Source organism: Balaenoptera ricei, chromosome 2, assembly GCF_028023285.1.
Source record: "Balaenoptera ricei isolate mBalRic1 chromosome 2, mBalRic1.hap2, whole genome shotgun sequence".
Taxonomy (NCBI): Eukaryota; Metazoa; Chordata; class Mammalia; order Artiodactyla; family Balaenopteridae; genus Balaenoptera; species Balaenoptera ricei.
In genome coordinates, this window is record NC_082640.1 from 123,574,333 (window position 1) to 123,602,005 (window position 27,673).

The 27,673-nt window shown below is 41.4% G+C and overlaps 1 protein-coding gene across 1 annotated transcript; it reads right to left on the bottom strand.

Moving 5' to 3' along the window:
• On the bottom strand, nt 1–27,673 carry EGLN3 (egl-9 family hypoxia inducible factor 3). Its single transcript, XM_059914071.1, has 5 exons — nt 26,992–27,673; nt 6,140–6,259; nt 4,411–4,547; nt 2,550–2,623; nt 1–1,683 (listed from the first exon to the last, which is right to left on the bottom strand). The coding sequence occupies exons 1-5, from the start codon at nt 27,346–27,348 to the stop codon at nt 1,652–1,654; spliced, it is 720 nt and encodes a 239-aa protein (XP_059770054.1). The 5' UTR covers nt 27,349–27,673; the 3' UTR covers nt 1–1,651.

A 27,673-nucleotide genomic window follows, 5' to 3' on the forward strand; every position in this document is an offset into this window, starting at 1 on the left:
TGAGTTTATTCAACAAGTATTTACTGAGCCCTTACTATGTGCCAGGCACTATTTTAGGTGCTGGGAATACATTCCCTTGATTAAAAACGTACAAAAATCCCTGTCTTCATTGTGCTTACACTCTAGAGGAAGGATACCAGACAATGAACATAATAAATAAGTAAATTACATAGTAAGTTAGGAGGTGATGAGTACTACAGAAAAAAAAAACAGAGCAGTCGTGAGAATGAAGACAAGTCTTATCTGGAAATTTTCCAAAATCAGACACACTCACACAAAAATATGCTTCTTTCTTGGAAAGTCTATGTATCTGTCAGTGACCAAAGAAAATATTTCTGGCCCCTTAATGTTCATGGGATTTTCAAGCAAGAAATTACAGGGATTTAAAAAATATGAAAATGGAGTTGAAAACTAAGAAAAGTAACTTTCATAAAACAGGAGCTCAATACAGAGTTCTTGAGGCAGCGGAATCTGTGCTTACTGTAGGAGCAGAGCTTCCCACAGTTCTAGCAAATTCCATGATTCTGGCCACACTGCCAACCACAGTGGATCTGAAGAGTCAAATCTGTTGAAAAGAGGCTACTAGGGTCAGAAAATGTGGAAGAACTCAAGCAGCTTTTCAGGATTTTTTGGTTTATTTCCATTTCCTTTTTAAAATACAGTGCCCTAGTTTTTGTGATTTTCTTATTTTGTTAAAGAAGAAGGGTGAGCTCATTAGAAAGGAAAACTGAAAAACAGGAATGCCCACATTTCCAACTCCATTTCCAATCTCAAATCGTTCAAGATGCACACGTTTATTGTATATCAGTAGACCCAGGTCTTTTGACACCATTGTCAGAGGTTGTCGGCTCTAAACTACCAGGAAGATTTTTTCCCCTTTGATTTAAATTCAAATTTCATTTCAACAAAGCAACCAGAACAATTAATGAATTAGGTTCTCTGAGTCAGAAGTGAAAATAGAAAATAAATGGTGTTGTCATCTTTGATCAGAAAGTCATATTTTCAGCAAAATGGGGCAGAGGCGGCAAGTCCAGTTTGCAGGACCAGGAAAAAGGAGTGTCCACCCACAGGATACTCAGAAATTGATGACTATGACAGCAGCCCTTTCTAGAGGTAATAACGTCATTAGGTTGTGATAATCCTCCAGAAACCCCAACAGCCCTGGATTAAGAACATCTGGAAATTGTTCAGATGACACAGATTTCTGCTTCCTGCTGTTAAGGCTTCAGTGATGCCTCTCTGTGGCATCTGTCGCCATCTAACTTCTTTGCAAACCTCCTCCTTTCAAATCAGGAAGTGTACATAAAGTGCAAGTAAGATTCAGTCCCTCGCCTGTGCTTCCAGGTTCTTGCTTTGATACCCAGGATTACCAAATCTGACAATTAAACCGCTGGCCAGCTAGGTCGTCTGCAGTTATTTCTGGAGTTAGCAAATGAGTTCATCTGGCAAAGAGAGTGTCTGAAGGTAGATGCAGTCTTGGCAAGAAAACACAAAGTACCGTACGCAAGACAGGGATGTGAATGATGCAAGCAGTAGGGGGGTTCTCATCACCGAGTCACTAAAGAAGTGGCCTTCTTTGGATCGCCACTCTTAAAAGTGAATTCAGGAACTGTTACTAAAATGAATGAGGCCAGCGGATTTCAGATCAGGGTCAGTCCTCAGTGAGGGCAGGTTCAGTTTTCCCTGGGTTGGGAAGAGAGAAAAGAAAATGAAGAGGGTAAGGAACCAGATCTGATGACTTTCATGTCACAAACGTCACCCCAAAAGCCTCCAGCAAATGCTTCCCATCTTACAGAACAAAGTTGAGCGGAGTGCCTCCTGACAGGGCTTAGCAAAATGTGTTTTCTTTGGGATTTGCCAGGTAGACAGTCCAAATGGATCATGGGTTAGGCAATGTTACATACATCTTTAAGATTTCTTAGATTAATTTTTCTTGATTAATATGCCCATAAGCACTGTGACTCTTCAAGAAAGAGATACAGTATGTAACATTTCCCACATTTGGGGACCAGGAATTTTACCTTCCCTCAAACTAACTCGGCTTTCAATACAATGTATTTTGGGAAACGCTGCCTTACAATACTGGTTGGAGGGGACAGGAATGACCTTACGTCATATTCAGTATATATTACATGAGCCCAGTTTTTTTAATGAGTCACATTCCCGTACCAATATAATAAATTAACCATTGTTGTTGGGATCCACTGTATTTCCTTTGCAATGTGCCAAAATCATGGGCAAAATTTAACGTTATGTTTGACGGACAAACATTAATGATCAAAAGTTAACTATTTGCTATCTATTATAAACTGTCACACAATCAGTGGACAGTCACAGGGGATGTCCTTTGCATTTTTTCTGATTTTTCCAGCACAGCTAAGGCCAAGGTTTCAGAATTAAGACCACAAGGCTGTCATCATATATATATGCAGTCTTGCATAGATATACGGCTGAGACTGAACAGAGTATATTAGAATATACATAAAAATCTGGAATAAAAGTCAAGGATTGACTTGATCAAAAGTCACAGAAAATTATCAAACACATACTAGTTAAATTCCTGAATTTCTTTTTGGCTTCTGCCCTTTCTTCAGCATCAAAGTACCAAACAGTCATGGCATATCTGTGAAAGATAAGTAGATATTAGAAAAGAGGTTTAAAAATACTACCAAAAAAAAAAATACTGTAAATTTCACATAACAGTCATTTGTAAAGCCAACATTTAAAATTTTTCCTATTATCAGAGGTCCATCCCAATTTTAATTTAAAATAAACTTCTCTGGTTTCAAGTCTATTTAAATGTAATAAAACATTTAAGGAATTCCAAGTATGCTCCAGGCATTATCCTGGGCGATGGGAATTCAAATGGTCATGTGAATACATTAGCCTCTTTCTCAAGGAGCTCAGGCTCTAGCAGGCAGGAAAGGCAATTTAACAAATAATGTAACAGGTCAAGATGATCTACACAGAAAGGGCTAGAAGGGAGTCATTCTGCTAAAGACTGAGAGACCCTAAGTTGATGGGGAGAGCACAAAGGAGTGAAGCTTTGAAGAATAACTTATCAAATGACAGGACACTTAAAACTCCTGGCTTTTTTCTTTAGTTTTGGACATTGAGGCAAAGATGCAATGGAATACTAATGCCCTCAAGCTTTCTACTGCGTCCCATCTATGGGATAGACTATAATAGGAGTAATTTCATGCATGAGTTTTCAAAAAGTTTCATTTTATTATTATTATTAGTTAATGGAATTTCTATAGCACTTGATTTTTTCCAAAGGCTTCCCATCAACATGTGCTAATGTTTCCCCTGTGACCCTGGTCATAGAGGAACTGGGGAAGAACGAGGGAATTCTGCACAAATGACAGGGTCCAATTATTGTACAACATTAAACAAGCCACAAGCAGGCTTTGGTGGTAGAATCAGTTACCTGTTCACCTAGGGCACATCCCAATTTGATATTTCATATGCAACTCTATGCGGGGCTCAGATCTGTGATTTCTGGAGGGGGCCACATAAACCTTAAGCTCTTAACACCTGTGATTTTAATTTAATCAGTCTTGTTAAGGTTTAGTCATTATCTTTCCACCCAACCTCTCTCCTCCCTGCCCCCAACTGCTATTCCCAATTCAGGCTACACCCCACAGAGCTCCAATACCACCTGGTTTACAGCTTTGGCCATAAAACAAAGGCAAATGAGAGGCAGAATCTGAAATTAAGATTATATCAAGAGTTTCCAGATTAATACTAAACAATACTAAATTGTTCAGTTACTCTGAAAATCTCCCCATGCATGATCTAAAAAAAGAAGTCTGAAAAATCCAATTGTTGGGACATGATGGGTACAGTAAGCCCAATCCAATTTTAAGCTCAGGGAAGGGTAAAAAGGAAAAGAAACCAGAACAAATTCCTCTTTCTTTTTTTTTTTTTTCTTTTAAGTTTTTATTGGAGTATAGTTGATTTACAATGTTGTATTACAAATTCCTCTTTCTTTTCTGGAGGTTCTTTCTCTGCTTGCAACTGGCAACTTGTAAACTCATCCAGAGCTAACCAGACAGAATTCCTGTTATGTGGCAGCCAACATTCTCTAGGGGTGGTTCAACATTAGGTTTTTTTTAAAGAGGGGTAGGGGGAAGAAAGGAGAGAAGAGAAAAATGCTCTGGGAAATTTAGAATCCAAGATGCTCACCTAATGGAAAACAATTTGTTAATAGTTCAAACCGATGTTAGGTTTGTGTACTAAAGAACCCAAAATTTCTCCTTTAATTTTTATTGACTTCATACAGGTTTGCTATCAGTTTTGGGGGGTGGTTGGTCCCTCATCTGCAGAGAACACAAGTTTAGAGAATTCTCTGGGAACTGGGGTTTGTACATGAAGCTTCTCAAGAGGAATCGTGGCCCTGGCTGTTACCTGATTGCATAGGAAGGCTGGACTTCATGTGGGTTCCTGCGGTCTGACCAGAAGAACAAGAGTCTGTCAAAAATGGGCTCCACATCCGCTATGAACGATTTCCCTTCTGGAAATATCCGCAGGACCCCACCATGTAGCTGAGGGCCACAAAGAAGGTAGATTACTTCCTCACACATAGTTCATTATCAATGATATTTCAGCCTCATCTAGAAACAAAGCCATCTTCCAACCACCACTCCAAGCGTATATTACTCCCAAATTTTTACTTCAGCCTCATCCTTTGTATTAAATGTTATTTCAAATTTGGCTAGACATATCTCCTTATTCACCTCCCACCAAATGAAGCCTTCCCACCCTCACAATCACGGAGTCCATGGATACAACATGGAGTACTACTAGGTCAGATCATACAGAATTGCCAATATTCGATTGTTTCTGACCTATAACCCCCTCCCGCCCCTCCCCCTGGCAATTTCATATAGTTCAGTCTAATACTAACAGCTCCCTAGGATAGTGACCACACATAACCTCCCCTTCAATTAGAATTTACAGCTTTCTTTTGAGCTCCCCTATCTCCTATCCGATTTCATCAGTTGGAAGTTACATGCTCTTTTTTCTGAACTCTCAGACCACCTTATCTTTCATGACATATATCACTCTCTTCCTTGAATTACTTTTTTTTACATGTACACCCAAGCTGTCCTACTAGAATAACCATGTCAAGGTAGAATTCAGACCTCATACGTCGATGTTTCCTCACAGCACAATGCCCGGCACTAGCAGGCACTCAGATATTTTTTGAATGATTTCATACTTTGCAATTTATCATCACTGATCTGGCAACTTTACCCTCTCGCCTATAACACTACCTTTCAAGATTTTAAAGGACAACTAAGGGATATACTTCAGTCACGTTACCAATAGGGAGCTGACACAAACCTTGTCACTAATTCACTGGTTTCCCAGGTTTAGTTTTTCTGACCCCAGATAAAATATCCTTGCTTTATGACAGCAAGTATCTGGCCTAATGAATAGCGAAAGGAGATGCAGAAGGTTCAAAAGCCAAATAAGCCTGAAAAGTTCTCCAACGTCTCAGACTCCTAAATCATCCCTAACTTTCAGAAAGCATACAAATTCCAGACAAATGTTTGTCAGTGCGGAACCAGACTTCATATCTCTATATATATGTTCAAAAATATAAAAATAAGCCATAAAACCTTTGGCATTCACAAACCATAGTAAACCATGGCAAGAGGCCACCAGGGAGACATTTTACCCCAAGAGGGAGGACTGTGTGGGAAACCTCACTTGGGGATAGTTTAATATCCTACAGTTCTATTTTTGTGAAATTCTCTCAGTGTTGGTCCTGGCAGGGAAAAGTATATATCTTATTCCACATTGAGAATTGAGAATCCTATCAGCTCTGGATTAGACTAAAGAAATTGATCCCCATTCCTAAAATTATAAATTATTTTCTCTTCATCAACCATCAAATTATAACCTATAACCTAATAATGGCCCTACCCACCCATCCCCATCAAATTAACTTCGTATCTATTATTTTCATCTCATCAACTTTAGTACTAACACCGTAAGAGGAAAAAAGAAAAAATATGAAATAGAAAGGATTCATCAGTGGGGATTATGAACTGCAAATTTTCCTCTAAGTCATCTGAATTCTTTTCCTATAGTTCCTAACCCCTCACTCTACTCCCATTATTCCAAGTACCTTGGCATCCCAGTTCTTGTTCAGATAGTAGATGCAGGTGATGCAGCGGCCGTCACCGCTGGGGTTGTCCACATGTCGAACATAACCTGTTCCATTTCCTGGGTAGCAAGCCACCATCGCCTATGGAGAAATCCCAAGGTAGCTGGTTAACAAAGCTGAACCAATCTTCTCCCACCAGTGAACAGCTGAGTAACACAGTCTCCTTGGGTGCCACGTGACATAGGTGACTGTTGGCTTCTTAACTTCACGTACAGTACATGAATTTGGACTCTTCAGCATATATGATTAACGGCCAAGTTATACCTTATGGCTCAGCCCAGTGGAAAGTAGTTCAACAATATTCCCACAATTCTAGAACAGTTTGGACAGTATCTATGGTTGTCATTAGGATGCCCCGCCTTTCTTCAATTTTTCTTTTTGAAAAAGCAGGTTCTGGGTTCCCACCCTAGAGCCACAAAATCATAATCACTAGGTTTGGAGTTTAGGGATTATGCATTATTGACAAGTGCCCCTGAATCACCTAATCACCCACTGTCTCAATCAATGGCTAAAGATACTTGCATTTACAAAGAGACAGGAACCAATGACGAAGGAGAAAAAGGTTAGGCTTGCTCAATAAAATGCTTAGGACAGAAAGAAGAGGGGAGGGTCAATGGAAGCTGTGCCCCAACTTGTCAGCATAGATGACAGTCAGATCCAATTCATAGAAAAAGCCACAGACAGATCTTAATGCATTTTTCAATGCTTGTCTTCTTCCTACTGACAATTATCAAATTAAATGATAACCTGAAATTCTCTTCCTTTTGCCCAAGCGCTACCTGTATCAGTCAGGTGGAGAAATAAAGCAGGAAGCCAAACTAAAAATCCTACTAAAAATTACTATTAGGGAATTACTATGAAGAGGGTAACAAATCTCTACTTGCTCCCTGGAAAATTTATAGCAAAGAGTTGAAAAAAATAGACAAAGTGTAAAAAGCCAGTTCTTTTCACAGGACACGGCCTTATTTCTAAAATATCTTTGTAGGGATGAGATACATGCAGGGAAGATCTCGGCAACAAAAGATGAGAAAAGGGATATTTTTTCTGTTTTGTTTGCTGATGTATTCTTAGTGTCTAGAACAGTTCCTGACACACAGAAAGTATCTGTTTAAATTTGATTTTTTTCTTGGTGGGGGAGGGGGGCACCGCGGGGCTTGTGGGATCTTAATTCCCCAACCAGGGATTGAACCCAGGCCCTCAGCAGCGACAGCACGGAGTCCTAACCACTGGACCGCCAGGGAATTCTCTTTTTTGTTTTGTTTTGTTTTAAAATTTGATAAATATATGAATGAATAGCAAACAGCTCTTTCCTCTAAACAGTAAGTTTACTTTCTACCTAGATCAATAGAGACTTTTGTCATTTTAAAGCATATCTTCAAACATACATGTAGCGATCCAGTTCACATTTTCCTTCATAAATGGCAAGACTGTTTCATTGGTAAAATAACCAGTCAGGTAGAGCCCAAACTAATAACACTAGTGGCTCAATGAATCAGCTTCAAAACCATGGGTGCCAAGTCACTCCCAGTGGTAACAGGAAGACATGAACTAGGCATGTACTTGAAAGGCTTCTTGCATACTAGAACAAAAATAAGGTTGAATAGTAACTTGGCTTTACACTGATCTTAAGGCTTAAATCACCATATCTCTCAAACGTTATATCCCTAGGAGGCTAGCAATCCCCATATCCTGCCTTTTAATGTCTAAAATGTCAGTGCAATGTCATCTTAGAGCTGAAGTTAGGCTGTTAGCTTGAACATCTTTCAGAGGTGGGATTCTGAGGCTACTGCAATCGAGATTTAACAAATGATGGTACCACCAAGCAAAGGATGGCTTGGGGAAAGGTGATTGGTAGCAGACAGAAATGATGGGTCTAGCTGGGGAAGAAGAGATAAATGAAGTCGCCTATAATGACTAGGGAATTACCCATCCCTGGAAGCAGCTATTAGGATTATAAGAGCCACCACTGAGCCAATAATGAAAGTCACTTAAGCCACAAACAATTATAGGCTGAATTCCCTACCAACTCAGCCTCTCCCCACTGTGAAGCTCTGAAAAGAAGAAAAAGTACTCCATCAATGCTACATAATCGGGCAGAAACAGAGACACAGATGTAGAGAACAAACGTATGGCCACCAAGGGGGGAAAGTGGCGGGGGGAGGTGGTGGTGGTGGGATGAATTGGGAGATTGGGATTGACATATATACACTAAAATGCATAAAATAGATAACTAAAAAGAACCTGCTGTATAAAAAATAAATAAAATAAAATTAAAAAAAAAAAACGCTACATAATCTTATATTCTTAAACAGCTCTACTCTAAGGAAAAGGTCAGTAGTCTGGATGTCCGCCATCTAATTTACTCTGCAACTAATCATGTGATCCCAGGCTTGGTTTCTTTCCTGTAAAAAATGGCTTGGGTTACCCAGCCTCTGATGGTTCAAGAAGATCTCAGAGTCTACCTAAGCATCAACCCCAGAAGCAGCAACAGAGTTCTTCAGGGCATTAGGAAGTGCTTAACTGCCTCAGGACTCAGCTTAGATTAAATACTGACAGAAAGAGATAAAAACTCACAAAAGTACATCCTTTTGTATGTACTGCTGCATCTATAAAACGCACGCATAGAGAAGGAACTAGCACATTCCAGGGCACTTATCATTAGGACAAGACTCCTAAGTGTCAGCAAAGTATCTGATTGCTTAAGGGAGAGAAATATAGAGAATTTTTCTGGCCAGAGTGAATCTTCACCTTCTCTCCTGGTTCCTGAAACCATAGCATCAAGTTCAAAACAATGCAAGCAAATCATTGTGAGCCTCAGTGGGCCTGCTGAAACTACACAGGCCAATTTTATCAGTGTTTTCTGGACAAGAGCCACAGGAGATGGGTCTTGGCTTGGGCACATTCCCAGTATCTGTTGGGTTTTGACACAGTCTAAAACCAGGAGGCTAAGGATGCGCTAAGAAGCAAGGCTCACTTCAATGACATCACGCGTTTCTGTGCCAAACTGTGCACGGGGCAGAAACAAACCCCGGAAACTGATCAGTTAGTTCAACAGAGCTGCTATCCAAACCTCATCAAGCCAGGAAGGGATTTAGAGTGTACAGAGGAGGAGAACGCTCCAGGACAATAAGAACATCACCAGAGCACTTCAATGATCACATGACAAACACGCTGCGCAATAGCACTGACATCCATCAGGAGGAAGTCTCACTTATCGCCGACTTTTTATTTGCCAGAACTTGCGGACTAGATTAATATTTGAAATTTATACAAGTTTAATAACGTGTTAGCGTGACCTGCAATAGCACATACAATTTAGTCCTATACTTCTATGCTTGGATGGGCAGACAAATCCACATGTCCCCTTATGTGTCCACCATCCTTTCCTATGGCCCCATCGTGGACACCCCCCACCCCCTGCACCATCCCCAGAGGCTTCTCCATAGCTCTGTAGCAAAAGGAAATGAGTGGAGAGGGGTGAACCCCTCCCAGGCTCCCAAACTGGCTCTAGACCAGAGACATGTGCTCTGGATACCTACGCGGCCACGTTCAGGCAGTAAATGTGTAAGGATTCTTTGAAAATGTACACAGACACAGAACTTTGACAGCCAAACCCAAGTAACAAAATCTGCTCCCCAAATGCCACAGGTGGAAAAGAAAACAGTTTCTGTTAAGGGGTATTACTGAGTTGGCTTCATAAAAAGCCATATCTCACCAATCCCAAAGGTAAAGTTGAAAAAGGAAAGTCCAGGATTTCCATCCCAATGCCTAAACAGAATGTTCTTAATTGAAACCAGTTTGATCGCATATATACACCATTTCAAAAAACTGGCATCATTGACCTCCACTGTCCATTCATGGGTGGGAAGGGGATACATCTGTCCCATCCCAGCCTCCACTCAGATTCACCACTTCTCTAAAAACAATCAACAACATAGATGTTTTACAGAAACGTATTTTACATCACTCATGACTTCAGCGTCAGTCACTAGTATGACTTGATCTTAAAAAAGAGAGTGACGTTTTACATAAAGTTTAACTCAGCAAATTAAAATAGTAATCAAGTCTTATTTTATTTACCAAATTTGCAATAAATATGAATCCATTTTTAAAAATTTATCAAGAATAGCATAACTTCAAAGCTGCCAGGTTGAGTGACCTTTAAACTGGTATTTTGGTCCACGGCCAAATGCTAGGTCCCTCTAACTGTGAAGCAGAAATACCAGCCAATCTTGGTAAGGATTTGTTTTGAATTACGAACGGTCCCTAGCAGAGCATATTTTAATAAAATGCCACCTAAACACAGAATAACCTGTACTTAACCTCTTCACACCTCAGTTTTCTCATCTGAAAAATGGGTTTATGAGGATTGAAGGTGATAATCCATGTAAAACAGCGCAAGGCCTGGCACACACTAAATGCTGCTTAGTGTCAGCTATTTTTAAAACTGATGATGTGCATGTTTTTGTGTTCCCCTCCACTGGGGCTTCAGAATGTCTCCCCTTCAGGGATCCGATCCTACCTAAGTGCTTTGTAGCTTCGAACCCAGGGCTGGCAAACTCATATAGCCTGTGGCACTTGCAAGTAACATAAAAAATTGAAGCTAACCAGGTATATATGTGTCAAAACTCTAGAGTGTGTACTATGCTACCTACAACTAGGGAATTTTCTAACCTTGGCAATGAGGGGCCGGTGTTCCAAAATCTTCAGATTTTAGGACAGTAGCAGGGAACTGAACCGGATTTGGATGTAAACTCTCCTGTATATTTTTTATCCCGATTGTTAAATCTGGGCCACAAAAAAACATATCAGGCTGGATTTTGAGATCACTGTCTGAGGCTCTCCTAAGAGATCAAGCTACTCCCTGTTACTTCCTGAGCTACAAGGAGGCACCTTCCCCATTTCTCTTTACCAGGCTCAGCTGTATCCTTCATCCTTCAGTGCCATCCACATTGCACAGGCCTCCGCCAAACCTCTCTCCCCTCAAGTCCTTCCCCCGTGTCCGCTCTGGATATAGCAATGGGGGCCCAGGATCCCTCCTCTCTTTACCATAAGACACTAACCACATAGAGTATTAGACATGTAAAGACTTGAGAAGAAATACACAAGACCATGCACCTTGGTTAGCTTGGAAAAACAGCTAAGCAAATGTAATAGCTGAAGTTTTCTGGCCAGAAATGGGTCCAATTTATACTACCTAAATCGGACAAAAATCATATGATATCACTTACATGTGGAATCTTAAAAAATGATACAAATGAACTTATTTACCAAACAGAGATAGACTCATAGACATAGAAAACAAACTTATGGTTACCAAAGGGGAAGGGGTAGGGGATAAATTAGGACTTCGGGATTAAAATATACACATGACTATATATAAAATAGATAACCATCAAGGACGTACTGTGTAGCACAGGGAACTATACTCAATATCTTGTAAGAACCTATAATGGAAAAGAATCTAAAAAAGAATACGTGTGTGTGTGTGTGTGTGTATAACTGAATCACTTTGCTGTACACCTGAAACTAACATAATATTGTGAATCAACTACACTTCAATAAAAATTTAAAAAATATATATATTACCTAAACCACTTAAATTCCTACAATACAATATTTACAACGCATCTTTACAACATAGTCGCAACTATGCAAAGCTTTCTCCAACAGTTTCAAGAAAATGTCACTAAACAAGAGTTCACATTGTGGCCAGTCTCTTACAAAAAAGCAAGCTCTCAGTGTGATGATGAACAGCTCATAAGCAGAAAAAGTGCTTTAGAGTCTTTATATTTATTCTCATGTCATCTAGATTGGCATAAAGAAATTAGTTGGAGATAATGTAGGCACTTTAAGGAAACAAGTGTGCAAACTGTCACTAGTTATCTTGGCATCTTGCTTGTTATCTGTCTTGTTAGTTAAGAGCAAGCCTAGCTAGTTCCTTCCTCCTAGTGCCCTAGTTAAAGACTGATGTAACGAAATGAGAGAGAAATGGGAAATATGCTTTTGGTGGGCAATAGCAAGAGCTGTGTCCAGCTACCACGTTCCCCTTCCCAAAGTTTCAGCATCTGACCATACAATTCAGAAGATTCAGAACATCAGACAGTCAATGTCCATCAGGTAAGTAATCTTGAAAACGAACCCCAAGTTATTCACTAAAATGTCTTCTATTATTCTATTTCTATCCTGGGAACTTCTGCCTTCCTCATGTGTCCTAAATCCACACTAAAAATTCCCCTCCCTGAACCCACGTACCCAGAACTCTGCTACATATAACCTCACCTCCAATTTAGAACAATAATCATTATGCCCCCCATACCTGAACTTTGTTGAAATGCAGGAGCTTCAGTAATTCTGAAAATGAAAAATCAGAAGTTATTGATATAAGCAACTCTCAGTTGCTCTGGTGAAGTAGGCCTGCTGGTTCCTCCTGATCAGGCAAGAGCATCCTGCCTAGAAGGGCAGGGAATTTACCATATTCACTTGAAAACCTGTCCTCGGGGAGACCTTTTTCATCAATGCCCCTCTTTACTATGAACTTGGTCCTAACTTTGGGATCATTCAACCAACTATGAACAACTATCAAGACTCTGAAATCTTCTACTCAGTTCTCTTAGCTCCTTGAAATTCTTACATTAAAGAGCTGGGATCCCACACCCACCCTCAGAAATATGCATAGATGCGCGCGCGCACACACACACACACACACACAGAAGCACGCATAAGATCACAAAGGGTTCACGGGCTTGTAAGTTCTAACTGAACTAGATCAAGATTCGATTTCAGGGGATCCTGTACTTCGTGCATGAACCTGAGTAAATCACCCTGAACTTGAGTGAATCACCCTTCCCCAGAAGCCACTGAAACTCTCCGAGGCCAGGATTTTAAGAGACTATTGTCACTCCTTTTCGAATTCTGCTTAATTCCTCTCCTTGGAGGGGATTCAAGCAGAGCCCTGCAATTAAGCACAGTAAACAGGCCCCGGAACATCGACACAGCAATACAGGCTGTTTGGGTTTGGGAAGGCGGCCCTTCCCGCAGAGGCCTGGCTCCCGGCCAGCGGGGTGACGGCTGAGTGACAGGGCTACGTGCGCTGCGTGAGGGTGGCAGCGAGCCCACACCCGAGCACACAGCCCGGCAGCCCGCGGAGGGAACCGGCACGGGAAAGCCCTCCCCCATCACTACCCCAGTCACCAGAGAAATGTACTCAGTAAGGGCTTCCTTGCAATTATGAAATCCGCACAAGTCAGCCAGGCCCTGGGTTAAGGACATTAACACAGGCATTTAACCGTATCCATTCCGCTACCCCTCCTCAAATCGTTAACAACTGCCATTTCCCGAAGACCCATGAAGCCAGGGAGCACTTTAGGGTGGCAATTTACACGTATTCTCTCATTTAATTTCCAGGTTAAGGGGAAGGTGGGCAGCGGTCACCTGCCCTGAGTCACCCTGCCCACAAGTTTTCGGTAGAAGTCATTAACCCTGGGAGCTATCATATTGACCTACAAGTTATCTTATTCCTATAGAAAAACAAATTCATGAGTAATCCTTAAGGCAATATGGGGGTAGGGACGTTTCACTTCCTTTGATGTGAGAAACAGACTTATCAGTAAATAAAACTTTACATGTAGCTCTCTAAAGGCTTTGAGCCGAATAGAAAAAAAAAAGAATGTCTGTGACCGCAGGATTGTCAGAGAATTAAATATGGTTGGCTTTAAATTCTCATCTGGAATGAATCCTAAAATACTTGAGGGAAGCCATGATAACTTAAATACAGTTGGTAAGACAAGATTTTATTGAGTAATATACAAAAATATATAGTTACCAATCAAAACATGTCAAGAAAAATGCCTTGAAGCAATGTTCTTCAGAGAAACCAGGAAGCACTTTACTTGCAATTCCCAGTGACTCTGAGGAGTCTTAATGTGGGACAATGTAACTATGTTGGAAAAAGAAAAAGTTAAAGAACTTTCTAGGAAACCAGATCTTACATTCACATTCGGATTTCAGCACTTGGAAAAATACATCTGCTGAATGAAAGGAATGACACACAGCAAGTCAGAACTAGAACTCATGAAACTCGGGAGGCCCATTTATTTACTGAACAAACATGTGTACGTGCCTGACACTGTTCTATGTGCCTCCCAAATATTACCTCATTCAATATTCGTAACAGCTCCATGAGGCAGGAACCATTATTATCTCCATTTTACAAATGAGGAAACCGAGGCACGAGGAGTTTAGGTAACCGGCCTTTTTGAACCCAGTTAGTCTGGCCTCAGAGTGAGCGCACGCTTTACGGGCGCAGCTTATCCTTTGTCTAACATTAATCGGTTCACCTCTTTTTTGAGAGAACTAAGATCTTCGGTTCTTCTTGAAGTATTTGACTTCTTCTCACCCTCGCCTATCACCCTTGCCATAATGATAGAAAATCACAAAATGCAAAAAGAAAGAAAAAAAAAAAAAGTGTCCTTGGTATTGAGTCTGTGAACTAAAAGCTCCAGGGCAGTGAAGGGGGTAGGGGGTAGGGTGCAGGTAGGGTTGTATTTCCACAAAAGCCGAGAGCAAAGGAAACTGACTCAGTCCCGCAGCAAAACACTAGTTGTCCGAGTTGCCTTTGATTGGTTATTCCCACTGCAGGACAAACTCAATCCCACTCTAAACTCTGTAGCCCCATATCTGACTGGGATGCAGTTGGTCAGCAATCAGTCTTCTCCCCAGGCTGCTCTTCCCCTTACCTCGGGGTCTGTGGAAGGAAGTCAGCCTCTCCAGGACCTTTCCTTTTAGCTCAGGTGAACACCAGCCAAGGTTTTCAGACTTTTTCAAAGTCAGAAAGCAAATGAACAATTAAGAAAAAACTTTAAAGGAAATACAGAAGTGTATTTCCCTTGGGAAGGCACCTGGTAAACTCCAAGGAATCCCAGGGATGAGACAAATTTTCCTTACTCAGGTGCAAAGCTTATTCAGGAGACTCTTAACTCCACTACTACCACATTAATTAGAATTCACTGAGTACAGAACTTTCTAATATCAAGTGAATTAGAATACGCTGGATACAGACCCACTATGGCTTACAGGAGGGGTGAGATCTAGAGGACCACTCAGACACTTGAAAAGTGAAAGGCTCTTCTGAGAGAAATGTATAAACTACTTTGGGGAGCAGCAAGGGGACTAGAAATAAAGGAGTTGCCTGGCCCTGAGTCTAGGGGGCAGCGATGGTGAACACAATTGTACCTATGTCCCTTCAAGATGGGGCTCCAAGAGAAGCCCCATTTTACAAACGTGGAAACTGAGAGAGACAAAAAGTGACTTACGGGACATTATAGAACTAAGCATGGTCTTCCCACTGCTAAACACTGCTTCTAAAATATCAGGAAAAAGTTGTTCACTGAAAACAGGTGCAATTATTTCCAGAGTGACCATGAATGAAATTGTCTTCCTTCAAGATAACACAACAAAGGATTCTCAGATGATTATCATGGCTTATCAAATAGAGGCTCAAACTATATTAACTGGGAAATCAAAGCCCTCCATGCGGAAGTAGGAAAAGGCAAGTGCCAGCTACTCTCCAATCTCTACCTAGTAAAACCTTTGATTACAGTCAAGCTGGATTCGTTTTTCGGCTTTGCTTCCCCAAAGAGTCCCACACCTCAGCCATCTTACCCTAGAGGGTCAGAAACAACCCTAGGCTCCTGTGTGGTGTTCAGTTAGCGCATAATCGATACTCAATACTGACAGAATCATCTGCTCTTTTCCAGTTTGTTCTCACCCCAAATCACTACGATGCTTTCTTGTTCTCCCTGGTGCCTTGAGCTTGCACTCCTTGCCAGGCTGTAGGATACAGGGGAGCAATACTGTGCAGATATTAACAAATAGTGTTCCCCTCCATTCAACGCAACAGGAGAGAATCAGTTCCAAATTATACTCCAATTCTGATTCTGGAAAATTAACTTTTATTGGAAAAAATAATAGAAAAATTGTGTGCGTTGTGTGTGTGTGTGTGTGTGTGTGTGTGTACTTAATACGTTAATGTGTTTTTCTCAAAAATTTCCCAAATGAAACAAGAACACTTGCATTTTTTAGTTTTAGCAATGAATTAGCTCAGATCTGATCAACTGATTGAATGCCGATTTTCTCACTGATAGAGAAACTCCAGGAAGACAGAGCACCATCCCCATTTAGCCTCCTCATATTCATTTTATTCAGTGGTTCTCAAACTTCAGCCTGTATGAGAATTGCCTGGAGGACCTGTGAGCTTCTGATTCACTAGGTTTGGGGAGAAGCTCAAGAACATGCATTTGCAGCACGTTCCCAGGTGATGCTCATGCTGCTGGTCCCACGACCACGCGGAGAATCCATGGCTATTTTGTGGCAAGGCACGAGTTTCTATGCAATGCCTCACCCTAAATAATAAAAAGTCAAGGGGAATTAGAATTAGTCACCTGCACTAGTTAACTTGGAGAACAGGAGATGGTGGGTAAAGCAGGAAGTGAGAGGAATTCCTATAGGGCAGTTTCTGGCACAGCCCTGGCATCATGATTCCTGAAGCTGGCAGGAAACATTCCAATTGCAACTCTGTAGCATTGCTGAGGATTACTGTCCTGTCAGCGCTGGGGTGTGACTGTGGATAGAGTCAGATCTCTTCTTCAGGAATCCAATCAGAGGCACTGAAAGCACCTATTTGCCCTCTCAAATAAAAGTTTAGTCTCAATTTTCATTGAATTCCTTGTCATCTGGAGGTAGATTTATATTATTGTACCCATGTTACAGATGAGGAGAGTGAGGCTCCGAGAACTGACTTGCCAAAGATCACAGTGAGACAAAATAAAACGTTAAATGTCCATCCCAGTGCCTAGTAAGGTACTGACCAAATTAAGTTCAAATATAAAAATAAAAATTGACCTTGTTCCTAAAGAAGTGGAGATTAAGGTCCTGAGATGCTGCCTGCCAGGGTCTGAGCGAGGACCAGAAGCCAGGGTCCTAGCCTCGTGGTCCCAGGCTTCTCTGAGGCAGACCTCTAAGTATGAGCTGCCAGGATCTGATGTGACTTGGTACTTTCTAGGGCCAAGCATAGAGTATCAGAACTAAGAAAAAAAAAAACCTTACAAAGTCAAAGTCCCTCCTTTGAGATGGTCCCTCACAGCCTATTAATGTAATAAAATAGTTAAACCCTTTAGCATCAAATTAGGGACCAGGCTGCAAAACCTTTCTTTTTTCTTTTTCTTTTTGGCCTAACAAAATATTTATAGCACGAATGGATAAAGAAGTTGTGGTACATATATACAATGGAATGTGGTACATATATACTCAGCCATAAAAAGGAACGAAATTGAGTCATTTGTTGAGATGTGGATGGATCTAGAGACTGTCATACACAGTGAAGTAAGTCAGAAAGAGAAAAACAAATATTGTATATTAACGCGTGTATGTGGAACCTAGAAAAATGGTACAGATGAACCGGTTTGCAGGGCAGAAGTTGAGACACAGATGTAGAGAACAAACGTATGGATACCAAGGGGGGAAAACCGCGGTGGGGTGGGGATGGTGGGGTGATGAATTGGGCGATTGGGATTGACATGTGTATACTGATGTGTATAAAATTGATGACTAATAAGAACCTGCAGTATAAACAAACAAACAAAAAACAAAACAACTAATACTAAACTTTCTTTGGGTTATTTGTATGGAAATATGTTAATATAAATGTTTCAGACATTACATGAAATTTCTAAAAAAACATATATATATATTTATAGCTTTTTTTTTTTGACACCCTGACATCCTTAAAATCGAAGTTCCTTTTAAAGATGAAATTAAGTCAACAATAAAGGACTATTGGAGGCACTAAAAATATATATCAAGCTTAATAGTCTCTGCCTTCAAAGAATTTATAGGTAAATGAGGCAGGCAGGGTAAGCAGCAAAGAAATAAATGTACTGGGGTGGCCCGGGTTGAGCCACCCACAGAGTTCTAGGAAGCAGAAGGGAACTTCACGGAGAAGGCAGGAGGATGGATTTTTGAGGAGAAGACAATGGGGAAGCTTGGTTTGCCTGGCAAATCCGTTTCTAGCACTTCAGGGATCCGGAGGGCAGGAAGGCTGTCAGTGGGAGATTAAATGTAGAAAGGTCAGATGGGGTCAGACGTGGAGGGCCTTAAATGGCACGCTAAATTCACAGCATATACGGTGGACAATGGGGAGAGAGCTCGGTTGGGTGTGTTTTTGTTTGTTTTTTTTTTTGTAAGCATGGAGACGGCATGATTAGCGTTGGGTTTTACACTGCATAACACTGGCAAAGCTCATTAAAATGGATCACAAGGAGAACAAGAACCAAAGGCAGGTGATTTCTGATTAAAGTAGGTATCTTTAAAATACTTCCCTCCTCAAGGATTTCTACTGTGAAAGAAACAACATTTAGTTTTTTAAAAAAAGACAAAACTTAAGGTTCCACAGGGAGCCAAAAAAAAAACCCTCAAAAAGCCAAAACAGCACAAAATAGCCAAATTTTGACCAATAATATTGCACATTCCTGAATGAACCTTCAACATTTAAAACAGTTTTGTTTACCTACTCCAAACAATCAAATTAAACTGCAAAACAATATAAATAGGAAAGAAGCCATCCAAAAAAAAAAAAAAAAAAAAAAGACTCACTGCCAACTCTGTGTGGGGTATTGAGATTTCTAAGTAATAGTCCCTCAGGTTTGACTAGACAGATAGTAGAACTGGGAGGGGATGTGGAGGGAGGGGCACAGGCAGAATCTGTGATCTATTTGTCTGGAGAACACAGAGCAAGCTCCCCCAAAATGTTCAGACTGTTTAAAACAGTGTATCTTTACTTCCAAGCAATGCTCAGAAAGAAGAGTATTATCCTGAATACTTCAAAACAACTTCAAGTTGCCCTAAGAGAACCAAAAGTAGATGTCACTGACACCTGGAATTGTGTTTTTCCATTTGTCTTCTTCCCACTACTATCAAGACTACTATCATATTCTTTGAATCTCTGTATTTTGGAATTATTTTTATATGGTGTTATTATTTTGGCTTCATTTTGGAAACAAAAATAAGAGTTAATATGAGATAGGTACATTTACTCCAGAACTTGAGAAACAGTGATCATTGCATCTCCTAAAGCATGAAAAATTGGTTTGACTAAAAATAGAACTACCATATGACCCAGCAATTCCACTCCTGGGTGTATGCCCAAAGAAAATGAAAACACTGCTTTGAAAAGATACATGAACCTCAATGTTCATAGCAGCATTCTTTACAACAGCCAATATATGGAAGCAACCCAACTGTCCATCCACAGATGAATGGGTAAAGATGATGTGGTATATATACAACGGAATACTACTCAGCCATAACAATGAACGAAATTTTGCCATTTGCAGCAACATGGATGGACTTGGAGGGGATTATGCTAAGTGAGATAAGTCAGATGGAAAAAGACAAATACTGTATGAATCACTTGTATGTGAAATCTAAAAAATACAACAAATGGACAAATATAACAAAACAGAAGCAGACTCACAGATACAGAGAACAAACTAGTGGTCACCAGTGGGGAGGGGGGCAGGGCCAAAATGGGAGTTGGGGAGTAGGAGGTACAAACTATTGGGTGTAAGACAGGTTCAAGGACATATTGTACAACACGGGGAATATAGCCAATATTTCGTAGTAACTGTAAATGGAAACTAACCTTTAAAAATTGTATAAAAATAAAAAATTAAAATAAAATTGGTTTGACTTAAGGAGGTATTAACATTGTACTGAACATGGAGGACACTCAGTAAGTAGGAACCAAATGAATCCAACACAAGATGTGAAAGCCTACATTACACAACTGCAAAGCCATGGGTCTGTAAGGCTGGGACTGGGTAGAGGCAGGGGGTAAAAAATATGACACTCAGTCACTACCAGCTCACCAAAAACAAGAATAGGAACTTACCTACAAATCAATATCAAAAGAAGATACAAAATTAAGGTAAGAGCCATATTGGTTTAAGATTGAAATAATCGAGGGAAACAGGGCACAAATTTCTATGTATAAAGAACCAAGCTAACTAATCTTGCTTGGCAAACAGACACATAGTTCTGAATCTGAGCCAAAGCCAAATTCCTTGGTTTGGCATCATAAAATGATTTGTCTGTTGAATTTACAATTCCAGTGTCTCTGGATTCAGCTACCCACTGGGCACCCCTGGCAGTTGCCCAGCAGAATACATCTGAACTATCATTACTGTCAGAACATGTGCACTTGACAAACACTGGAGAAAAATGACACTCATTTCTTAGAGCAATATTAGTTAACAGCTACAAAGTGCTGCTACAAAGGAATTATCAAAGTCTGTAGCTATAATAATTAAGGAAGAGTTAATAACCTTCTCCGTAGTGCTAACCTGCAAGCTGCTCCTTGGTGTTCAGTAGACATGGGTCAAACTGTCATTTAATTTACTGGAGGCCACAAAGGTGAGTCAAAATCAGAGGTCTTGCCAAACTGAGCAAACACGGTCCAAAGGCGATATGCCCTCTGAACTTTATCTTCAGGTGCTAGGATGCTTCTCAGATGCGCTCTGCTTATCATGGGTTAAACTCCACCCCCAATTTTAAGCTCATCAGAGAAGTCTCCCAGACACGGTGCATTTTCAGGACAGAGTTGTAACACGCAACTCCAAGACTGCTTGTTATTTATCAAAGCTGAAATTTTTCTAGCCAGAGTTGGGAATCAGGGAAGCATTTACAAATTTTGCTTGAGCTGAGTAAGGTCAGAAAGGGAAATAATTCATGACACCCACAAGTCGAATGCACAGACTGGCTACTTAATTCCCACCAAAGGATGGGTGCTAATCAATTTTAAGTCAGAATTATATTTAAAAATTATAAACCACTGGCCATCTGAATGTTAACGCCTATTTTCCACATAAATAATTCTGAAAACAGTGAACGTATTCTAATTCCTTCAAAAAAAGAGCCAGATGGACAAAGGAGATAAGCAAGTGTTTTAAGATATTCCTGGTAAATTAAAGATCATGATTGATTTTAAGAGGCTACATCCTAGCCCTAGTTTTCTTGAGCTTAAAATAGTTAATAAAGTAGAGCAACTTTTTTCTTTTCCTTAAAAAAAAAAAAAAAATGCCCAAATAAGACACTGACGCAGCTGACTTCACCTACCGACCGGGTCTCCCAGCCCACCTGACTTATGAAGCAACCCCAACCGGGGTAGCCCCTTCTCCATTAAAGCACTTTGCTCAAGCCCAAGACCTACGCCAATCTCTTCTCAAGGGCCTATGCAAGACCTCATTTCTCCAAACACAAAAACCACCTAATTGTTGAATGATTGAGCAATTGGACAAATGTAATTTCTGATACCTCCCTAGCTCCAAAAACCTTTATTATTAAAGTCCTAATAGTTTTGGTCACTTATTTTAGGCACTTCATGTTAAGTAAATAGAGAAACTGGACAAAGCCCAAAGAAGAGAAACAAAAATGACTAATCAGTGTAAAACTGGTCTGTTTAACCAGAAAAAGAGAAAACAAAGTTGGTGACAACCATTTCACGCCACTCAACTTTCAGCTTACTTCTTTAGGTGCTTTTATCATCCCTTTCCTTTCCACCTCCTTTCTCCCATCCATGTACAGATCTACCGCAGTGCAAGGCATTTAATGATTTGTGAATGAATAAATTAAATTGATACCCCCTGATTTCCCGCTTCACTGCAAGCAGACAAGGTCGTGGTGGAGTGGCCAGTGGCCCAAAATTGAACAAAAGAAATTATAAAGGAAACACACATACGCACCTTCTTTTCTTTGTTTCCAAGTGTCATTCAACAAAATAGACAAAGAACACTATGAAAACTCACACTATGGAGAAACTTGCTTCACTGTCACTGAGGCTGTATTCTGTAAATTATTTCTTTCCTCCAAGAGCTAAAATACAAAACCTTTTATTAAGAATCCTCACCTTACAGAAAGATGTTCCCGTGCTTCAAACTCAGTGCCTCCTCCCCCTAAAATACCTTATTTTTTTTTAATTAATTAATTTATTTTTGGCTGCGTTGGGTCTTCGTTGCTGTGCGCGGGCTTTCTCTAGTTGCAGCGAGTGGGGGCTACTCTTTGTTGCGGTGCACAGGCTTCTCATTGCGGTAGCTTCTCTTGTTGCAGAGCATGGGCTCTAGAGTGCACGGGCTTCAGTAGATGTGGCGCGTGGGCTTCAGTAGATGCGGCGCGTGGGCTTAGTTGCTACATGGCATGTGGGATCTTCCTGGACCAGGGCTTGAACCCGTGTCGCCTGCATTGGCAGGTGGATTCTTAACCACTGCGCCACCAGGGAAGCCCTAAAATACCTTATTCACAGATAAATTTTTAAGATTTTAATTGCAGAAACACCATGTATGACACCTAGTCCCCAAACCTCATGCCGTAAGAACTGCACCTCTCATGGGCCCTGGCAACTAACTGTATTTGTGATGTATGATTCCACATGCCCTCCCAAACCATCCCCACCCAAGGTTGACAGGTCCTCTCTCAGGGGATGGAAACAGGGATTCTAGAATGTTAGTCAAGTCTCTGTTGAACTCAAACTGAGGCTGAGATGGCCACTGTGGGGTAGCCATCTTGAGCCGTGCGCATGGAAAAGCAGCAAAAGCTGGACGGAAGGTAGAGAGGGCTAGAAATAAAGAGTACAAGCAGAGAAGCAAAGATGGAGGCCATAGAGCACCAGAGAAAAGAACTAACACACCAGCTCCCCTGGACGTTAAGGACTTCCTAGTTCCTAGTTCATGGCTTCAGGCTTCTGTGAACCCCAGTTGCATTTCCTGCACTTGGGTCCTGAGAGAGATCCTGATCTTTGAAATTCATTATCCCAGGTTTGTCTAAAGTAGTTTACAACCATGCTAAGCTCTGAGTCATGAATATTCCTGATATCCCAGGAGAAGGAAGGGCCAAAACTGTTCTTGCTCTAGCAGCAAAGGAACAAATCCACCATTTGTAACATATTTTTTGTTATCTACAACTTACTGCTGTTTCATCATTTCTCTGTACAGTTTCCAGGGGAGGACTGACCTGTTGATTCATAATACAACCCCCATAACCCTATCATCCACAGCTACTCCAGTTGGGGATCCTAAAAACCAAGCTGGTTAACAAATGCTTTTCCTGCAAATAACAGTAGGAAAACATTAGCACAGCATTCCATTCTCTTCTTCAAATGTACTTAACTGACCCACTTCAATGTTTGGGTTTTGTCTTTTTTCTTTTTTAAGCTTGAGAATAATCAAGTGTGAGCTAGAGGATCCTACACTTCAAAAGTACACGTGAATGTAAGCTCTAGGGGGCAGCGATGATGCCTGTCTACCTTTGTATCCCCACCCCTGCACAGTACCCCACGCTGAGTGAACATTTGCTGAGGGAATGAAAGGAGGGTAAGTAGGAGCCTAAGAGTCAAAAACACAAACTCTGGGCTCAGACAGACCTGGGTTAGACTCCCAAATCTCCCCTTAGAACATTTATGAAGGCTCAGAATTCTGCTAAGAATTTTATGTACACTCTCTTATTTCATGCTCCTTCCCCCCGCCAAAGCTTTAAGGTATTCCCTCTCATTTCACACTTGGTGAAAACTGTGCAACTTACCTGTGGCCACAAGGTTAGTCACCCCAAGTCCAAGACCCTAACCCCTATGACAAACTGCATTTACTGCTGACTTCGTGTCCTTGGGCAAATGATTTAATTACTCAATTTGCCAAAGATTATGGTTCTGAAGACTGTCAGACAGTGTCTGAAAAGTGCTTAGCACAGTACCAGATGGAGCCAACGGCTCATTAAAAGGTAGTTATTATTATTAGAGTTACTAACTTCTGCTGCAAGCAGAAGCACTCTTGGTTCTATAAATTACACATTCTCTGGAAAACAGCCATGTCCAAGATCTAGGCAGCCAAAGCAAAAGGAGCAAATTAGGACCAATATTTATCTTGGATATGATCTAAGTTCTCCAATAGGGAGTAACAGATAAGAAATCTTTTCATAGCCTGAAAGCAATGATTGTGCTTGAAGTTAGGGGGCACCATACTGCTGTATATCATAGAAACGTCTGCCCCAGTCTTCAGCACCCTTGGATTTTTCTCCAACAAAGCGGAGGTAGATGAATTCTGATCAGTTAACACCTTTTGTGGCAGGAAGGGGAACACTTTAATATTTCTTTCCATACCCTTCCACAATTTCAATTTTAGGCCCACTATATTCCTATTCTATTTCCAATGCCTCTACCATTGTTTCATTGAGATAAAGAGCATTATTACCTTCTTCAATGACCTTTAAAAGTTCAGGGAAAAAAGTATTTCATTAGGATTAACAAGCATAACACCAAGAAATCTAAAGTACCTAAAAAAAAACTGGTCTAAAATACGTAAACGTATATATTGGCAATTGTTGAAAATGGGTGATAGGAGCTCATTATACTAGCCTCTCTACATTTATATATGTTTGAAAATTTCCATAATAAAAAGTTACAAATAAATGTTTAAAATAAATGTACAAATTCTACCTTTTAATAATTTAGATTTTACTGAATACCTGCTTCGAGGATGGAGCAGGAAACTGGGTCTGTATCACTACTCTGGGAAACAGCACAGAGTATGGCACTCAGTTGAGGGAAGAGAAGTAAATAAGGTTAAATTAAGGTGGAACTAATATAAATCATATAGAAATGGAATGTGTTTCTACAATGCTTTAACAATGAACTTCAAGTAAGAGACCCAGGGCTACAAGACATTACTAAGGAGACTTCTTTATACAAACAAACCAAACTTTTTTTTTTTTGAGTACATATAATAATTGTTTGCTCAAGCCTGGTTTACATTTGGTTTTAGCTGGCCAAGGAATATCCCAATTTAGAGGTGATTTTCCTAAAGGGCAGAAATAAAGAACTTTGTGCCAAACCGCTAAAGGAAAGCTGGAAATCAAGGTACGGGCAGATGTGTCTCTTCAGCGGACAAAAGATGAATTTTCTCTTTTCAATTCACAGTCACCTTCTGAAAGCGTTAACTGAAAAGTTACTTGTTCTACCCAGATGATAATCCATAATTGAAAAATCATATCTAGAGAGCTTTTATTTTTCCTTACCCGGACGTACACAGTGCTTTTCATTCAATTTGTGGAGTTAAATTCGAGCCTAAAACCCTACCATTGTCCATTAAGTCAAAGCTAAAATAAGAACAAAAACCAAAAAAACTTAACTTTCAAATATGTCAGTGACCTCTTTCCATCAACGAATTCTGATCTGCCTCCCGCAGAGCAAATTCTGTTCCTAGAATGCTAGGGGTGAATTTCCTAACACCAAAATTTAAAAGAAACTCTAGAAAACTGATAAGAAGCCACCTGCTGTTCTAGGTTGAAGTTATGTACACCTCTTCAACACTGAGGATAGCTGGTCCCCTCCTGACCCCATCCCAAAGGCGCGGTCATTTACAAAACAAGTGCAAAAACAAAACTAATCAAGACAAATGGCTTTCTACTCCATCACCAAAACGATGCAACAAGAGTAAAGAAACACTTTACCATCAATCTTCTACAGAGTCTGGCTAACTGAATTTTCCCCTAATCAAAGTAAAATTTAGGAAGCAGCATTTTCTTCTAAGATTTACTTTATTTGCATTCTATTAAAAACAGTGCTTTCAGATATTCTAACCATGTCCTCCTGGCTTGAAAGGTATACAGCAATCTCTTCTCTATTCCACTCGCCCAATCCAACCCCTTCATTTCTATACACTTCCAGTCTTTACCACTTGCCCTTTATGAAAAGTATTCCTCTTAGTTTATGGGACAAATGAGACAACAATGGTATGTTTTATCACAGGATCAATCTTAAATTGAGGAATACAACATACAGTGTGACAGAGTAGTACATAGGTGAATGTTCACCTTCCTTCTCATGCTAGTATGTTTTGCCTCACTGTGTTAAAGTAAAACTTGTCTACAGTTCTGAGTGCCCCTTGACCAGTCCACAATAAAAGAGGTACAAAATCACTCTCAGAACTGCCCTGGAAAACTGGCTGGATTATCATTTGTAGAAAAGACTGAGTAGCTCGACTATCCCAACGTAACGTACACGCACCTACATCATGGTACTCCACGTTCCCATATTTCTGCCAATCTACCTGTAAATGTTTCCAAGAAAAATTACCACCCAGGGAGTGACTGCTGGCCATTTGAACAAAAACATGGTTTCTTTCCAGAGGTACTTGACTACCCTCTTCTGATCACTTAACTGGTTGTTCTCAGTGGATTTCCCCAGCAATTGATAGTTAGGAAAGGGGGCTGGGGCTCAGCACCAGGAGAGAATTTTCAACTCAAGTGGATGATCAAATAATGTCCTGGACGCAGAAAGCCAAGGGCAGCACTAGAAAGTGACGATGATGAGCCTTACTCCTTCACAGGTCAAACTCTTCCCACATCTGCCAAACTCCACAAACCAAATGCCACACTGTGAAGTCACACTGTCTCTAGAATTCTCCAAAAGTGCTTTCGTTGGAATCCCCTCTGAACACAATGAAGGGCTGACGGGCAATATTAGGTGACTTGAAAGTAGACATTTAAGATCATGAGTTCGCGTGTCTCGGACCATACATAATGTTTCTAATAACCTGTCCCAACGTGGGGCGGGGGAGTGGGGGGTGTAGGGGGGAACCAGGCGGACTTCTTGCTTCTTGGTTAAAAACTAAAGTTCGCTTGCAGCCCTGCGAAGGCGACAGACAACGGACTCCGAACGTCCCCAGTCCCCGCGGGCTGCAGCAGCGGCCGGGCACCCGCGCGCGTCCTACCTTGGACCTTTCCTTGACGTAGTATTTGCCCAGCCGGCTCCCGCAATACAGGACCAGCCTGTCGATGAGGGACAAGAGGAAGCTGATGGCCTCGCAGCCTTCCTCGTTGCCCCCGATCCACGTGATCTGGTCGCCCCGCAGGTGCCGCTTGGAGACGCCGGCTCGGGGCCCGGCCAGCTGGCCGTCCCGCAGGGCCCCGTTGCAGTGCAGCTGCTTGACTCGCTCCAAGACACAGTCGCCCACCACCTCGCCCAGGAAGTTGTCCAGGTAGCAGAAGCCGACCTCGTGCAGACAGGGCACGATGTACTCCAGGGCGATCTTCTCCAGATCCAGCCTCATGATATGTCCTAGGGGCATCTCGCCCGCAGAGCCGAGCTCGGGGACCCCCAGCGTGCACCCGGAGAGAGAGCGACCTGCGAGCGCGCTGAGCCGAGGCGCAGGGAGCGTGGCCCGGAGTTCAGTTACCTGCGGCGGCCACGGTCCCCGAGCCACCGAAAGTTGCTCGCAACTCTGGGGACGAGGGATCCCGTTCAGGGACCAGCGGGAGTTGTGCGGGGCTCCACGACTCAGCGCCGGACTGGCCCAGCGAGGAGTCGGAGGGCCCCTTTTGGAAACGCGGAGCCACCACTGGCGCGGCGGCGGCCCCAGGCGGGGAGAGGCTGAGGTCCAGCCCCTGAGCAGG

Coding starts and splice junctions, on each gene's coding strand:
- EGLN3 (XM_059914071.1), bottom strand. CDS start 27,348: ATGCCCCTAGGACATATCATGAGGCTGGATCTGGAGAAGATCGCCCTG. Junction 4,548..6,139: donor ACAAGAACTGGGATGCCAAG/GTACTTGGAATA, acceptor TGTGGCCCTCAG/CTACATGGTGGGGTCCTGCG. Junction 1,684..2,549: donor GAAATTCAGGAATTTAACTA/GTATGTGTTTGA, acceptor TTCCCAACCCAG/GGAAAACTGAACCTGCCCTC.